We start from the raw sequence: 16,748 nt of genomic DNA, 5'->3' as shown, positions 1-16,748 counted from the left end.
TAATATATGTGATGTTCATAATCACCATGAATTTCATTAAAATAATTTGTAATATATCATTGATGCAGTCTTTTTTTTTCCTAGAAAACACAATGATTTGTATTACAGTTCATAAAAAACGTTAATGACTGAAATACTTGTCTGTCTCAAGCCTGATAGCACCTAACAGCTATAATTACAAAGGAAAAGCCCATTTACCAATCTCAGTATTGGACTTAATTAGCTTATTTCCACTATTTGGAACTTCCCCATTAGCCCATGATTTATGAAATGTTAATGAATGCTTTGGAAAGCTTTCTAACCAATGTTTTAAGATTACTATTTTTTTTTTTTTAAGGAAATGAATAATTTTTTATAGCATTGCCACGGTAATCATGAAAGAAGAAGAGAAAAATCTTTTAACAGATGGAGTATAATTTATATTAAAAAAAAATAAAAAGAATACTTTCAACTACTGATCCTTATACTTGAATTTCTTACTTTTTTTAGTATAGTCTTCTCTTTTCCAGAATTAGTGAGAACAAAAGACAGACTTCAGATGTGTCTTTGGACTATAGCTTGCATGAGAAATAACCTAGTCCATCTCCCTGATCTTCTCCATAGGATGTGTAGGTTATAATGAAAACAAACAGGCTTTTTCCTGCAGGTTGATGGGAAATATTTGGTTGATGACCAAAATCCAGGGTATGGGCCTGAATCAATTCTGAAACAGCCATTATGTAACAGCAAGGAAGTATAAAATGGACAGCTGTCTCCTATGTTCTTATTGACCAAAGAGTATTTCAACTGGTTGTAAGACCATTGGTGTTAAATAGCAGTTCTTGCAAGACTGAGAAACACTAAAAACTCACATTTGAAAGGATGATAATAAAAATCTGTTTAAAATTAGCTATCCAGAACTTCAATTGCTCCTGCAGGTTACTTCCAAAGGTGCTTGTTCACCTTCCCATGATTCCACATCACATCATTAATGCACAGAGGGAAGGTGCCAAACTTCCCCCCTTTCGAGTGCACTAGCAGAGTGCAGCTGCCTTAGGCAGGATGCACAGGGCTTCCTTCAGACTTCTGAGGAATGAACACCTCTTGTAAAATCTCCTTGCAATATTTACTCATGATTCTTTCATGTTGCTGTAAACACTACTACTACGAAATAATGGGAGGAAGAGGCGGAAGAGGAAGCAATAAATATTTATCATTAGTGTTGAGCAATAATTTCTAGATTACATTATCATGAGATGAGGCCTGCAAAAATTTAGTGGACAGAAATGCTTCAGGGAACACGAGTTAATAGCATCAGTTATAGATGTGAAGACAAAAGCAACCCATAAGATTGCTGCTGTAAATTACCATGAGTAACAAATCCCCTCAAGTGCATTGCTGTTCATTAATAATAATGCCTATACAGCAGACAATTTCTATTCAAAGGATGAGCCTTTGCAGTTTGGTCAGCAGAATTATGTTTAAAGTGATCTCCTGAAGAAAGTGCACGTCTCTTTCTCGTGCACTGAAAGCTATCTGCCAGCTCCTTCCTCCTGCTCTCACGAGATCACACAAATACACTCTTCTCCAGTTTCATCACTGGATCAGACTAGGAACAAAAACATTATCTGCACTCTATAAACTGTATAAGCAACTATGACATGTCTTCTATAAATCAGTATTTTGATTGAAAACTTGACAAAGCAAGCTCCTATTCCCAGCTTGACAACTGCTGGTTTCTGCAAAGAGAGTCTGCATTTGGGGTCTCTACAGCTGGGACCACTCCCTGCAGAGCAGCTCAGGCTGAGTGGACACAGCAGGCTTGACGTGTCACACTGCAGGGAGTGTTGCCTCCAAGGAATGGGGCTGATGGTTTCTGTCCTTTACTTGCTGAGGGAGTGCCTTCTGAAACAACCTTTGGGAATCAGTTGCTGAATTTCAAAAGCAAGCCTTCAGAGAGCACAAATGTGAACTTGAAAGAGCTTAATAGCCAAAAATCTCTCTAAATAAACTTCTCTAATAGCGAAAGGCCTCTTCAGATTCAGTTTCCAAAAACAACTGCATTAATGACCAGGTGCTTAGCTGATCAGTACAGTTTTTCCAGCATCTGGCTGTTATAGATCAATAGTTTCTGTATGTGTGTGAATTTTCTTCTAGGAAAATACTTGGAAATATGTCAGACCACTGAGGGTTCAAAATACAGCATTTAAAATAATTGTACATATTTAAATTGTTCTACAATAAATGCAATTGATTCATTAAGGCTGAAACTGCATGCATAATTGTAATGAGAATAAAATTGTTTGTGACCTACCTTGGAACTGCGTAAATTTGATGGTTCCCATCCTCTCTCCATTCCTGAAAACAACTTGACCCTAAATAAAATAAATAAATGACTTAAATGTTTTATAAATCTTAAAAAAAAATGTAGTTTAATTAGAACTGCAATTGTTTTCCATTCACTATTAAAATTACCCAAGAAGGTTTTAATATTGAGAACAGCAGATTCAACCCAGACTGAAGAAATTTATTAACATCTTAAAGCTTTCATCCACAAATTTCAAATGGCTTTACAAAGTTGACTATTGTTATCACTCACTGTTCAAGGTCAGAAATGGAGCCAGCAACTGATGACTGTATTTGTCTAGGATACCCTAAGAGTTATCAAGGATCATCTCAAAAAAGGATCTACATTTCATTCCTCATATGGATCTCCAAAAGGCTCTATAATTTATTTATATCAATGATTGTGGATACTAAAAGCATTTTATACTATACCAAGTTTCATGTCCAAGTAGTCTTGATAATTGTAATGTGTTTAAAACATAACGTGCTACCCTTCATGATGCTACATGTTGATATACTTCAAAATAATAGTCAATGGTCACACAATGCGGAAGCCTCCTCACATATGCCTAGCAAATTACTCCCATCCTTCACCCCATCTTTCTGACAAAATATCTTTTAAATTTTTGTCCCCACTTTGGCTATTCTGTGATGGAGTATGAAAGAGCAAGTTTTCAATCGTTTCAGAAATATTTTTAATATCTTAAACTTGCAGTGGAGTGCTGAGTGTGGTCATTGTAGACTGGAGTTTTATTCAACTCCTAGTTTGGATAATTATTATAATCTCCATTAATTTATTTTTTTAGCAGACATCAGGATAAAAGAAACCAAATGGTAAGCATCAGAGGCTACTATCCGTGCAAGTCCCTTTTTAGATTACTTCTGGTCACTAAGGATTCAAAACACAATCATCTTCAGTTTAAAGAAGAATGCAGTTAAAAAAAAGCGGTTTTTACCCTTGTTATAAAATCTGATCAAAACACTGATACAAAGTGATTGTATCATCTTACTGATATGAACTCAATTTGAATTTTAATAGTGGAAAGATTGTTCAGTCCCCTGCAAGGAACTATACCTACATGTGTGGTACTCTCTGCAGAACATGCATCCCATGTTCTCTGCTAATCACAGAACACTGTTCTCTTTCAGTAAATTCAGGAAGACATCCTATAGTAAGTATAATCTACCTTGTGCTAAGAATTAAAAGCCAAAAATTTCAGTCTATGACAGAAAGAGAGCAAGACAAATGAACATCGGTGATATAGATTCTCTCAACACCCACAGAAGGGCGCAAGAACTGCTCCTACTGAAGTTTGGCCAAAAATAAGGTTTATCCAGAGACTATTAAAACAGCTCAGGGAGGCAACGTAAAATATTAGCAAGCAGTTTGTGTGTGCATTTCAGCAGACTTATCCAGATCTCCCTTAGTTTGGAGTAGTATTTAATGTCCCTGGAGATGTTTGAACATAACCAAAATACTTGATTTAAATACGCAACAGTAGAAAATATTAAAGAAAAGTCTTGTAAAATGTGTTGTGCAAGTATCACTTGTTGCAGGTATCTACTGTCAACCCAGTCTCACACTCACTAAGTTCTGGTTCTGAAGCCTGAGACGGAGGATTCTATAGTTAATTTTTTTCCTGTGGGGATAAGTTATTTTTTTGATAAATTTTCCTGCCTTTTACTTTATCTCTGCTTATGCTTTCATTACAAGATTATGATACTGTAAACTGTACACTATTGGACTGCTCTTTCTAGATAGCAACCAGCAGGAATTAATGCTGTCATCCATGATGACTGTTATCTAAGACTACCATGTATTATTGACAATACAATATACCAGCTCATGGATGTTTCTGTATTCTTAGTGCAACTGGTTTGCTGTGTCATCCTTGCTTCTTGTAATACCACCCACATTGCCATTATTCAACAGGAGAGCCATATTTCATCTGTATCTACTGACTAGAGAAAAATATGTAGATCCTCATTGACTCATTTTGAAACTATCAAGGTAGATAAGGTCTGAATGTTCTTAATAAATTCAAAAATTTATAGAATACAAAGAAGAAATTATATTTTTATAAAAATTGAATGATTGAAAAATAAATATATGGATGATAGCGATGGCAGAGACACGGAACAATTCATGTAGATGTTGCCTTTATCTGCAATAATGTTCAATCACCTTCACTAAAGTTTACTGAATGTTAAAAAGTTAAAAAGTCGAATGTGTTATTAAAAGGCATAAAACTTTCTAAATAAAAATTTATGTTCTGACATTGTCCTGTTTATTGTTCATAAACTCAAGACTTATGTTAAACATCCAGATACAAGAAGAAAAAAAAAAATTGAAATTGGCTATTTATTCCACCTGTTATTTAACAAATAAACCTGTCCTCAGAGACATAATCAACAATAAACACATCAGCAAGAATCTTCTATGAAATCCCTAGTGTAACCCATGACAATGACAGCACCTATTTATTACCCATGCATCAAAAGTGCAACCACAACCATAGCTACTGCTTGGTTCTTGGCTCCTGAGCAACATACTGCTTCATAACAATGTGACAAGAAACGACAGCATTTCAAGTAGCTTAAACCCCTCAAGACTTTAAAATTGCAGTGAGCTTAGAGGGAAAGCACTCCAAGGTTTTTAGTGGAGCTTTAGGTAGCACCAAAAGACACTGAAATACTGTCTCTATTGTACTACTCAATTCTGCAATGTGGCAGAGAGGAGTACTCCTTAAGAATACTGAGGAATTATACAAATACCAGTACATTTATTTCACTTTTACAAATGTTAACTTAAAACAGCAATAAAAAACAAACCAAAAGAAGCATCTATTGAAAAAAAAAAATATATATATATATATTTTAATAATGGCTAAAACTAAAGAGTTAAACTGAAGGCAAAAAAAGGTAAATCAATAGAACAATAAAACATTTTATTTTATATTTCTTAATCTGATACAATGCCATAAAGAAACAAAACAACCAGTCTTTCAGAAATCTGTTTTGTAGAAATGACGGGCTGATTTATGGCATGAAAAGTGAGCTATAAGCTGATGTTCTTCTCTGGACCACATCAGGTCACTTCTTTGCCATCAAGATAACATGCCGTAAGAGTTAACTAGACAATTAACTTCTTCATACTTGAGGCCCCTTTAAAACACCGGGTGTCTGAACAGCAGCTATTCCTAAGATACAGTTAAAACTATAGCTTTACTAAAGCAAATCTTTGTATTCCCTCTTACTTTATTTTTATCTCATCACATACTTTCTACAAGTGCCAGCACATTTTGTGGTGTGACCCACCATAAGAACAAGAACTTGTGAAATCTGAGTGAGTGTGAGCAACCAGCCAAACTTCACCTTCCATCACATTTTGGTGACATTGCAATAGGTGGTGATTAGAAAAGATATCAGTGGTTGTACGGACGAGATGCTCAAGATGCTCTTTCTAAAAGGAAAGTAGACTGACTTCTTTGGAGCATGATTCTCAGATTCAAGCAGTATTTCCCACTCATGTAATTATTTTACTTCAAGAGATGCAAAATACAGTCTGTCCTTTACCATCATTTCAATCAACAAGAAAGTTAATTATGTTCACTTAGATCAAACCACATATTTTACTCCAATCTTTTCTTTTTTTTTTTTTAATATTTTTTTGAAGTAATTTCCTTTTGTAAATTGTAAATGTGATGCTTGAGTAAACACTAGTTGTACAACAACTCTGCCCAGCTCCGAGCTATGGGCAAGCATGTCTGCAACAGCAATTATCCCTGAAAGACAGGCAGGCAGGCGGGGAATAGGAAATGTAAGACTTGAATTCTGATAAAAAGTAATGAGAACAGAGGGTGGAATAGAAATTGAAGTAGTTCAGTCTGGCACAGAGTATTTGAAATACATTTCATTATTGCTAAAAGTTGTGCAAGTTTGTGGTTTTTTCTTCAGTTCTTTGTTTTATTTCACTTTTTTTTTTTGTGTGTGACATCACTGAATCCAGCTAGTTTTCTTCTAATATGTGACCTTTTTTTCCCAAAAAGTCAGTATTTTAAAATGCATTTCAAATGATGAAAAACAGAACTAGACCAAATATTTCAGTGTCATTAGTCTCACAATTGCCACATACAAGAACACCTTCCTTGTTTCTTCTGCACACTGCCTTCTTCTGTGTGCTTCATTTTTAAAAGCCTAGCACTGGTTTCTTTCCTACTTATGCACACTTCGTTATACAACATAACCACATTTCATCTCATTACTAAAATGACATCCCTAAATGTACAATCTTCTTTTTTTTTTTTCCTGGAGTTGATGCCTTTTTAAGCCATCAGTCCTTTATTTGTGGTCAAAATAAGAAGTGCACAACAATAATCCTCTCATAATCATAAAATATTATTCAACATTAGATTTATTTTAAACACATTGGACTTCCCCTGTCATTGTAGCACTGGAATTCATTTGTCTACTCTTGAAAGGAGCTGTTAAATGTGTTTTATTTTTTCTTGGTTGATATAAAGTAGTTATCTTTGCTATATTATGAACATATTAAGTTCCTTTCTAGCTAGGGAGCACTAGTATTTATTCAACTTTTCTTTACATTATTACTGACAATTTTACTGTTCTGCTGTGGATGTAGGTACATGCTGGTATTGAAATTCTTCCATTCCTCATACATTGAGATCCACAGCCAACACGTCTCATTCATGTCTTTAGCTTCCCTCGTTACTCCACAAAAGAAGAGTTCAGAAGAGTTCAGAACATTTGTAACTGCTCACTCAGTCAGGGACAGGTCTATACTACAACCATCCCTCCATTTATTCAGATTTATGTCTGCAAAGTGCCTGAAGCATGGCAAGCAGAGAAGTAAATAAACAGCATTTATTTCATGATTTTCCATTTCATGCCTACAAAAAAAAAAAAAAAAAACCAAAAAAACCCAACATCAACATAACAATTACATTAGATCATGCTTTTTTCAGTGTGCCAAAACCTTTTCTGGGTTCTGCTTCACTTTTTCTCCATTGGAGAGTAATCTGGACCACTCTCTATCTAGGTCATCTTGACACACAGAAGTAGTTGTCTTTTGAAATGCCCATAGCCTACATACTAACATCAGTTCCAAACTGAATGTCAATACTTTTTCCAGAAATTAAGTAACTCAGTCACTTGAGGATTATTTAGTTATATATGTGATATAAGGTAAACTATTTAAATAAACGCCTGCAGAAATACCTCCATAGCAGTAGGATGACTAAGGCAGTTGAAGCTGTAATTTTTATATAAACACAGTACATTACTGTGAAAGAACACATCAGCAGATCTGTTATTAAATTCTCCCTTTAAGCTTTGTGACATCTGCTGAAATGAAAGCATTCTTCTGATCCTGTAGTGTCCTTACTGGACTAAACTCACTAAGGCTAAGTGCCCAGGATGGTGAAGCATCCCAGGGCAACAAATTTGAGAGCTTGCACAGACCTACATGTTCCTAGAAGTATAACATTCATCAGGCCCCTGAATGAGCTACTGTGGCCAGATGTATTTTGTGATTTTTAAGTTGGTGTTGAGAAGGGAAATGCTGTTTCTGAATGACTTTTGCAGTGCCAGACCTAGAACCTGCACAATGGAGCAGCTAGGAGCAAGAATTGCTATTGGTCTCATATGTTTTCTGGTGATTTTGGCAATCCACTCAGCCCACTACTCACGCCAACACAGATTTACTCATGCAGCACTCCTTATCCCTAGCCCTGCCTTCCTGGTCATGCATTGAACAAGCTTGATCTTGTCATCTCCACATCTAGGTGTTGAAGAGCTAAACACCGTGATTCATAACCTCATTAGTAATATAAGTATAGAATCATAGAACCACAAGGTCGGAAAGGACCTACAAGATCAACTAGTCCAACTGTCCTCCCATTACCATTGCTACCACAAGCTACTAAACCATATTTTGTAGCTCCTCATCCAGACACCTCTTGAACACTGCCAAGGAGAGCAACTCCACCGCCTCCTTGGGCAGGCCATCCTAGTGCCTGACCACTCTCAGGGAGAATAAATTTTTCCTTATGTCTAATCTAAGCCTGGTACAACTTGCAGGCATTTCCTCAGGCCCTGTTTGTTGCCTGGAAGAAGAGGCCAAACCCCTCCTCATCACAACCTCCCTTCAAGAAGTTGTAGACTGCAATGAGGTCTCCCCTGAGCCTTCAAAGACTTTTAAGACAATAATAGCCCATCAAGATTTAGCAGTGTATGTCTAATCTTACTACTGAAATAAATATCCTCCTGCTGAGGGCAGCCTGCACACAACTCTTTTCTTTCATGTCACCAAATTAGCCAGAGACAAACAGTCCTTGAGCACAGGCAGAGAGAAGGTACAAGTCAAACAGCAACAACATTGACATCCTGTGTGGGGAAGAGAGGTAATTGTCACCTCTGGAACAGTGAGAGGTGAAAAAAATTATGATGGTCCCTAAAACCAACAGTACACCAGAATCCATGATTTTATATCCTCAGTCTGCTGAGGGTAAATTTTTTTCTGGAGCATACAATTAAAGCAGATCCAGGGACTGGACTGCAGCTTTTCAAGTCTTAAGACTATTTTCAGGAGAGATGTGTCTGTCAAAATTTTCAGAATTAAATATTAAAATTAGAAATATTTTACGATCCACTGGATTTTTTTTTCCTTCCTGTTTTCTCTCATTCAACAGTTTCTAAAAGAGTCAAGGAACTGAACACTGGTCACTGGAGAGCATCAGTAGTAGTGCAGCTGAAAGAGCAGGTATGAAGCACAGCTAAAAATTTGGTCTTGGCTAACTTTTTCTAAATGAAGCATTACTACCACTCTCATCTAAATACATACTTGTGTTCTAGCTATGAAAGTGCAGGCATAAAATTTCAGGAAAAATGAATGCATTTACTCCTAAGCCTTAAGTATTTGTCTTCTCAACAGAAATTATGCTTGAAAAGAAAATATTTGCAAATAAGTAAGTTTCCTGAACATGAATGCATGGGTTTTGGAGAGACATGATAGAAAAGAAGGAAGATAAATGAATGGAATAATTTAAATGTGCAATTGTTAATGAGGAGATGAAGACAACACCCAGAAATAAAAATATGATAATCATGATGGTGATAGAAAAGAAGAAAGGAGGAAGAGTTCATAAAATCCCAAAACATTACAACTAGGAAGCACTCACTGAAGTTATTAATATTATGGTTGAAAACAGAAAACTCAGAAGCACTGTTCATTTTGTTCCTTTGCATGCTCAGCAGGTGGTAAACTCCTAAAACTTGCACAGAGTGTGGATTACACGTTTTTTTTTCACTCATATATTCCTGTGTAGCTTCTTTCATGATCTTTTTGCAGATGAACATAAATAGGAAATTAGCTTTATCCCAGAGTTTGGGAGACATTCACAACCATTTAAATAGATTACAAAAACTGACTCAACATGAGTAAAGTACAAGATTAACAGATGTACAAGTTCTAAGAAGAGGCCATCTGGAAAAAAAGAACACATGAGATGTATGGAAGTGTCACTTTTTTCCCTCAGAGCCAAAATTGTTTTGGGCAAAATGAGCCAGCAATTTTCATTTTTTAAAAAAATAGCTTTGATACCTTGCATTTACCAACAATTTGTTAACAACATCTGATACAAGTAGCACATGACACTGCCCAGTTGTGCTTCTGTAAAGGCCTACTGAATAAATAACAGTCTCTGAAGAGTAAAATAATAATTAAAAATAATAATTAAGTTGACTAAAAAATGGGGCCCTGGAAAACCTGATCTAGTGGTTAGCAACTCTTCCCACACCAGAGGCACTGGAACTAGAGGATCTTTCAACCCAAGCATTTCTGTGATTCTATGTAATATATATTCTGTGGGTCATATTTTGTATCTGTGATGAAGCCAGAGAATGGCATAATGCAGTAAAACAGAGGCTAGATAATTCCTTCAGTACGAGCCATCTTAAATTACATGCATTTCCAAAAAGAAGTTGCCTTAAAATTGGCTCTACCTTACATGTCCTAGTATCATTCTTAATCATGACAGAAATGACCAAGTTGGAAAAAAAGGACAAATGAGGACCAGCACCTTAAGTCTCAAATTTAAGGTCTGAAACCTTAGGCTTTCCTCTGGGAAGAAACAATCAGATGTAAAAACTGTGTGTGTGATGCATTCTGAATTTAGGATAAAGTAAAAAAAAAACAAAACACAAGAAGTACTGTAAGGCCTACTACGATTTAATCATACTGCCACTTAGCTCATTTCTAAATGAACGAGCTCCAGTTTCTTTGGTCACTCCTACCTCTAAGATTTTTTTCCCTATCCCCAGTCTTTCAACCCTTTTTTCCATTTTCTCATTAGCTGCCTGAGAAAGGCTATCCATAAACAAAACATCTGTTTTTTCTAAGAGGATGCTCTTAACTGTGTAGAAGTGTGCCACTAGTTCTTTCTAGTATTTTATTAGCTGTTTACCGCATTCGTAGCAGTCACTCATCTTATTTTTCAGGAATGTGCAGGAATCAGACAGAGAATGGAGAGAACTTACTTGGATGGTGTTTCTTTCCACTCACTAAGGAGATCTTCTGTTATCATCTGTTCTTAGACAAAAGTCTGCTGTAGTCAGCACGCCAAGGCTGACTACTATAAGCCCAGGCTAAGCTGTTCCATTAGACGAACATTTGGACACACACACACAATTTCACACAGCTATGCTTAAGTTTGTAACATAGCAGAAAACACAGCAATGACAGCAGAGCAGCAAAGTCCTAAGCTACAGCAAGCGAGGACTTGCTCAACAGCTCAACACAACAGCTATAGGTACAGAACTAAAGAAAAGAAACTGTTTATCTTCAAAAGGCCTCAGATAAGCAAGGACCTCCAAGAAGACACCTTTGCCTCCCCCTGCCAATTCTTAAATGAGGTCCTTGAATGGGTGGATCCTGGCTCCACCCCTTCTGGTCACTCAGATGCATTGCAAACATCTGGGTTGGCCCTGCCTTCCCATCAGGTGCTCAATCACTGCTTCAAGACATGACTTGGCATTTCTGCTACAAGCTACATAGAATTTTACACAGCTATGTTTAAGTGACACATCACATTCATAAATTTTTTTTTTCCAGCACAGCAAGTAGAAGCAGTGAACATCTGAACACTCTGTTTCACACATGCTGGCAAGTCTAAGGGAATACTGCTCTTGCATAATCAGGTGGGGTGAAGAAAAAGAGTACATTCACATAAAAACCATGCAGGAAATCAAACAGTACTGCACTCGCTGGCCAGTGCACAGGAAGAAAGAATAAAGCAAGTACCTTTACTCTTTATCACTCATACTGGAGTGTGTTTTTATACACTTATATAGGTTTATGATTAGCAGTTAGCAAAACATGATCACAACTGTTCTATGTTTAAAAGCAGGACAACAAATAAATAAAAATATATATATAACAAACTTTTTCACAAGCTTTTTTGTTGTTGTTTTGTTTTTTGTTTTGTTTTTAATGTTTTGGAAAGAAACTAACACTGAAGTTGTTAGTAACAAATGCTTCCACATCTGGTGGTATAACTGAGTGCTGACTATTGACATTTAGCCAGTTTTCAGAACCATGAAGGGACTGTGAAGCACTAGCAAAATAATGCCTTCGCTCTTTATGTAATCTCTGTGAGATATGTGTGAAAACACTGATGTAAACAATCTGTCTTTTAGGGTGGCAAGAGAGAGGAAAAGGAAATATTCTGTAGCATTGCGACCAGGAATTCAAATCCCTTTCTGCATGCATCAAATTTGTACTGCAGAGGTGATGTTTGGAGCTGTTCTTTTGAAGTTGATCAGTCTGATTTCAGTTTCTAACATCATGACAGCATATTATATTCTATCACCAATGCTGTGGTTTTTTTCTTCTGTTTTTGAAAGAATGAATCAGAGATAGCATAAAGACTTTAAGGACACCGTACTAAATAGCAATGTTTTCTATTAAACAGTGTAATTTCCGATGATGTTCTGAAGTAATTTCTTTCATTTTCTTCAAACTCCATTAATCCCAGTGAAGAGAACAACAGCACAGGCTGTATCTCATTCGCTCTGACAACAACCCAACAGCACGTAGGAGTCACTACCTACCCTCTGCATACTTCTTCCTGCTCAGCTTGTCACATCAGCTGAGCACAGTACATTGCTTTGTTTACTACGCTTTTTCTAATGAGAAGCCTTGTATTATTAGCAAAGCTTACATTATTAGTGAAGTCTTTGCATCCAAAGCAGAGCTCACAGACACTATTCATGAGCAAGTGCTGACTACTGACCACTATCCTTCTAAGTGACCAACTTCTATTCAAAATTGCCTTAATGAGAAAAAAAAAAAAAAAAGAAAAGAAAAAAAAAAAAGAAAGGCATACAGACCAGTCAATTTTACAAAGCTGGTTTTAGGTATGAACATCTCTAAAAGTTTTGGATGATTCTTGATACTGGGAGAAAAAAGACTATGACTCATTCCCAGTCTTTCATGGCCACACTACACAGGGAAATTCCTCTGCAGGCAGAAAAGAACAGACAGGAAGGACAGGACAAATGGGAATGGCTTTAAACTAAAAGAGAGATTTACTTTAGATGTTAGGAAGAAATGTTATTTACTCAGATGGTGGTGAGGTGCTGGAACAGGTTACCCAGCGAGGTTGTGAGTGTCCCACCCCTGGAGGCACTCCAGGCCAAGTAGAATGGGGCTCTGGGCAGCCTCAGCTGATGGGGGCAGCCCTGACCACAGCAAGGAGTTTGAAACTAGATGATCTTTAAGGTTTCCTCCAACCTAAGTCATTCTATGATTCTGTGATTCTGTGATTAACTTTCTAATATATAGTTCTCAGTGACAGTCACTGAAACAGGCGGGTTTTCTGTTTCCATTTTCCATTTAAACCTACATCAAATTTCTAACGGCTGTTTATTTTAATGTTGTAGTTTTAGCTTTGCTTGACAACTGTCAGAACATATAATTATATATGCGGTTTAAGATGATTTTTTTAAACAAAACTTCAGAGCCTAGACTAAAGTACCATAGCACCATTAGGACTACCTTTCTTTAAAAAATCTTTTCTTTTTTTCTATATTGTTTTCCATATGAGAAAGCACTCGAAGACAGCTACGTTTCATGATAATAAGATACAAGTTTCATTCTCTTAGCACTGCAGCCTTCCAGATGATGCTTTCATAAGCATCAAATTCCGACCAAAATCTGCACAAAAGAGCACTGACAGTGCTGGCTGGACAGGGAGACTTGAGCAGGTTTTGCAGCGACAGGAAGAAAGTCTAATCAACATACTTTTATATGTTGGTTATATTTTAAATGTATATTCTTATATATGTATATAATCAAATTAAGTCCTTTTACTGTCTATTTTAATCCCTCAGGCTGTTTTAGACTATACCAACAGCCTGCAGACTTAGTCAGTGAGACAGAACTAGCAAATTTTTTAAACTTTAAAGATATTCAATGCATAGCCCTGCAGCAGCTGCAATGGGGAAAGGAATTATCCTCCATGTTCTCCAGAAAAACAGTCAGATTCAGAGACTTTGGAAGAGGGTCAGTTCACCCTGGGAGTTGTGACTGATCAGCATTATGTCTCATTAGATTCTGCAAACCATAACAGCTTTCCAGCTGGCATATATCAGAGCTCTCAAAGGTGCAGCTCTTTCAGATACTATAAAGCAATGCTTTAGAGTTATGCTATTACTTTGGGATCACTCTTCCCACATTTTCAGAAGGCTAAAGTAAATACTTACTGATATTTAAACACCTTCCTACTGCGATGGATGTTTTTAAAAAATATGAAACACTTTGTCTTTTCATTTTCATTCTCTGCCTAAAATGAATTTAAAATCATTCTTATACTAAAAAATTGAGACATATATAGAATGCAGACAAGTTTAACAGAGAAATAGTGTATTTAAATAATAAATTATTTTTTAAATTCATGATTTCTTAAAGACATGATAATGGAGATGAAAACAGTGCAACGCTTAATATTTTGTTGTCACCTCATAAATAGCACTATATAATTTGCAGATATGAGGATAACATTCAGTTATTAGTATAATCATAGAATCATAGAATGGCCTGCGGGTTGAGAAGGACCAAAATGATCATCTAGTTTCAACCCCCTTGCTGTGTGCAGGGTTGACAGAATGTTTTCACCTTCTGAATTTCTTCTAACTCAAGGTACTGTGCAAAGTCTAATGAATCACATGGAACAGCGATGGGCTAGACATCGCTTTCTTTACCTCATACCTTGTTCTCATAGCCAATATGGTAAATACAGCACATAATGTAGATTAAATTCAGATACAAAGTGAACTGGTAAATCACATAGGAAAATATATTCTGAAAATAAACTCAGATTTTCAGTGTAACAGGCATGGTCTAGTGAATCCCCTTCTCAACTCAGACATAATTAAATAACTGCTGGACACGAAATGATATACGTGGTTCTTCAAAGCACTGCTGTTGCTGACAACACACTGCAGTCAGTTCTAGTTCCAAGAGGAGCACAGGCAGAAAGAGAGTCAGTAAATTTGCACGGAAGTGAATTTAATATCCATCTCAGCCTTTGTAAGAGGCTGTTTTCATATTCAAGTCCTTGGAATTATAAAACTGAGTAAGGTGGGTTTTCTGCTTTCATCATTCCCATCAGGAAACTGTGTCTGAATCTGAATTTCTAGTCATTTTAAGTTTTCCTGCAGTTTTTAGGTTCCAATTATTTTTGACCACACACTTATTTTTAGATTTACATTACAAATTGAACTACACAGTGTTTTCCCCTATGTTTCTCAGCCGATATTTACACAGAGAACTAGTAATTCTTCTGTCAGCATACTAGACAGACTTAGATACTCTAAGACATCACAGGGATAGGTAAAAATAGCTGAATTATCTTTCCACCATAAAAGATAACGAACAACAACAAACAACAAAACAGCAACAACAAAGAATCAACAACAAAATAGGGATATTATATTTTATAAGATATATGCTTTAACTGTCATTGTTCTGTTTTTTTGTTTTTGTTTTTTGTTTCTGGGTTTCAGTATTCCACATCAAAACATCATGTAGTGTACGGGGCATTAAAGTGTCACTGCCCCAATCCCAGGTACCTATCCCTGTACATTACAGCAGTCACGGGATCTGGCCCTTCCGGGTGGGGGGGGCGCTCTCTTGCTGCCTTGCAGTGGGTGCTGGAGGGTGCTTTCCTGGCCGTTCCAAGCTTTTCAGGTTTGACTCGGTCCTGGGAACTCTCTCTCTCTCATCTTGTCTGATTTATTAATCTCAATTTCAATTAAATTGTACATATTGTGTTATCTTGTATTCCAATATTATAGTAAAATAAGTTTTCCTCCATAGATTGTTGCTGCTGCTCTTTTCCTCCCTTCCTTCCTTCCCATTTTTGTGGGGCTGGGGCGGGGGGGGAGGGCAGAGGCCTGTCGCCCCTGTCACAGACATAGATTGATCTAATCAACTCTGTGACATTTACCTATCTATAGTCCAAAATACCTCAAGTGCACAAAATGTGTAGGATACTTTATTTTCAAGAATGAAGGTGGGAATTGAATTTTGGCACACAGATAGGGAAACTGAGAAGAAACCTCTTGACTGATGCTGCATGAATCTTGTACGCCTACACTGGGTTTAAATGCTTCATGAGTATATCTAAAGGTGTAAGTTGCCTCAGGGCATACCCTTGCATTTTTCATTCCTGAAACTTCTCCAGTACCTTACTGAAATTTCCAAGTTCTTACTGCATGATATTTTAATGGTCCTCTATCTTAGGAGTGCCTTTCAACTCCATGTTACCAACAAGTTAAATCAAGAACACTCTTAGTGCTAGGCATGAACTAAAATATCTGATGAGTTCATGATGCTGGCACTGTGGTGAAACTCTACCAGAAAAGTTCCTTCTCCCAGCCCTTTCAGCCCAGCCTAGGGCCACATCTACTATGGATATGTATTAGCTGCCCTTATGAGTCATTCTTGTGGCACTGCACCATACAGTTACAACAAATTTAGGCAGATTCACTGTGCTCCATTTCCCATGTACTCAGAGAGTCAACATCTTGCCTATGAGGTAGAGCTGACAACACACTGGGCATAATCCAAAGAAGAGAGATTCTGGAGTACAAGTCTTCAGTTTGATTCAGTACATTCAGTAACATGTAGTGTGAATGATGTCCATCTTGCATAACTAAATATTGAGGGGCAAGTGTGTATTTGTCACCTGCTCATCACGTGATGAAAGCTGACATTTGACAATTTGTCAGAAGGATATACTTCTGTTATTTAATAACTAAGAGGCTATTTGACATTAGGAGTGCCCCTTTCTTTACATAGTGGGAAAAAAAAAAAAAAAAAAAAAAAAAAAAAAAAAAAAAAA

General features: G+C 36.7%; 1 protein-coding gene across 1 annotated transcript in view; it reads right to left on the bottom strand.

Annotated features, from left to right (window-relative positions):
• GABBR2 (gamma-aminobutyric acid type B receptor subunit 2) overlaps positions 1–16,748 on the bottom strand; it is a 448,585-nt gene that overhangs the window by 181,815 nt on the left and 250,022 nt on the right. Inside the window, exon 8 of the mRNA XM_042869427.1 lies at positions 2,294–2,354. Coding sequence (XP_042725361.1) covers positions 2,294–2,354 — 61 coding nt within the window. The remainder of the gene's footprint in view (positions 1–2,293; positions 2,355–16,748) is intronic.

This window comes from Lagopus leucura, unplaced genomic scaffold, assembly GCF_019238085.1.
Source record: "Lagopus leucura isolate 7727_CA_CO unplaced genomic scaffold, USGS_WTPT01 Super-Scaffold_100002, whole genome shotgun sequence".
Lineage (NCBI taxonomy): Eukaryota > Metazoa > Chordata > Aves > Galliformes > Phasianidae > Lagopus > Lagopus leucura.
The sequence above is the reverse complement of the archived record's forward strand: the minus strand, read 5'-3'. Positions and strand labels throughout refer to the sequence as shown.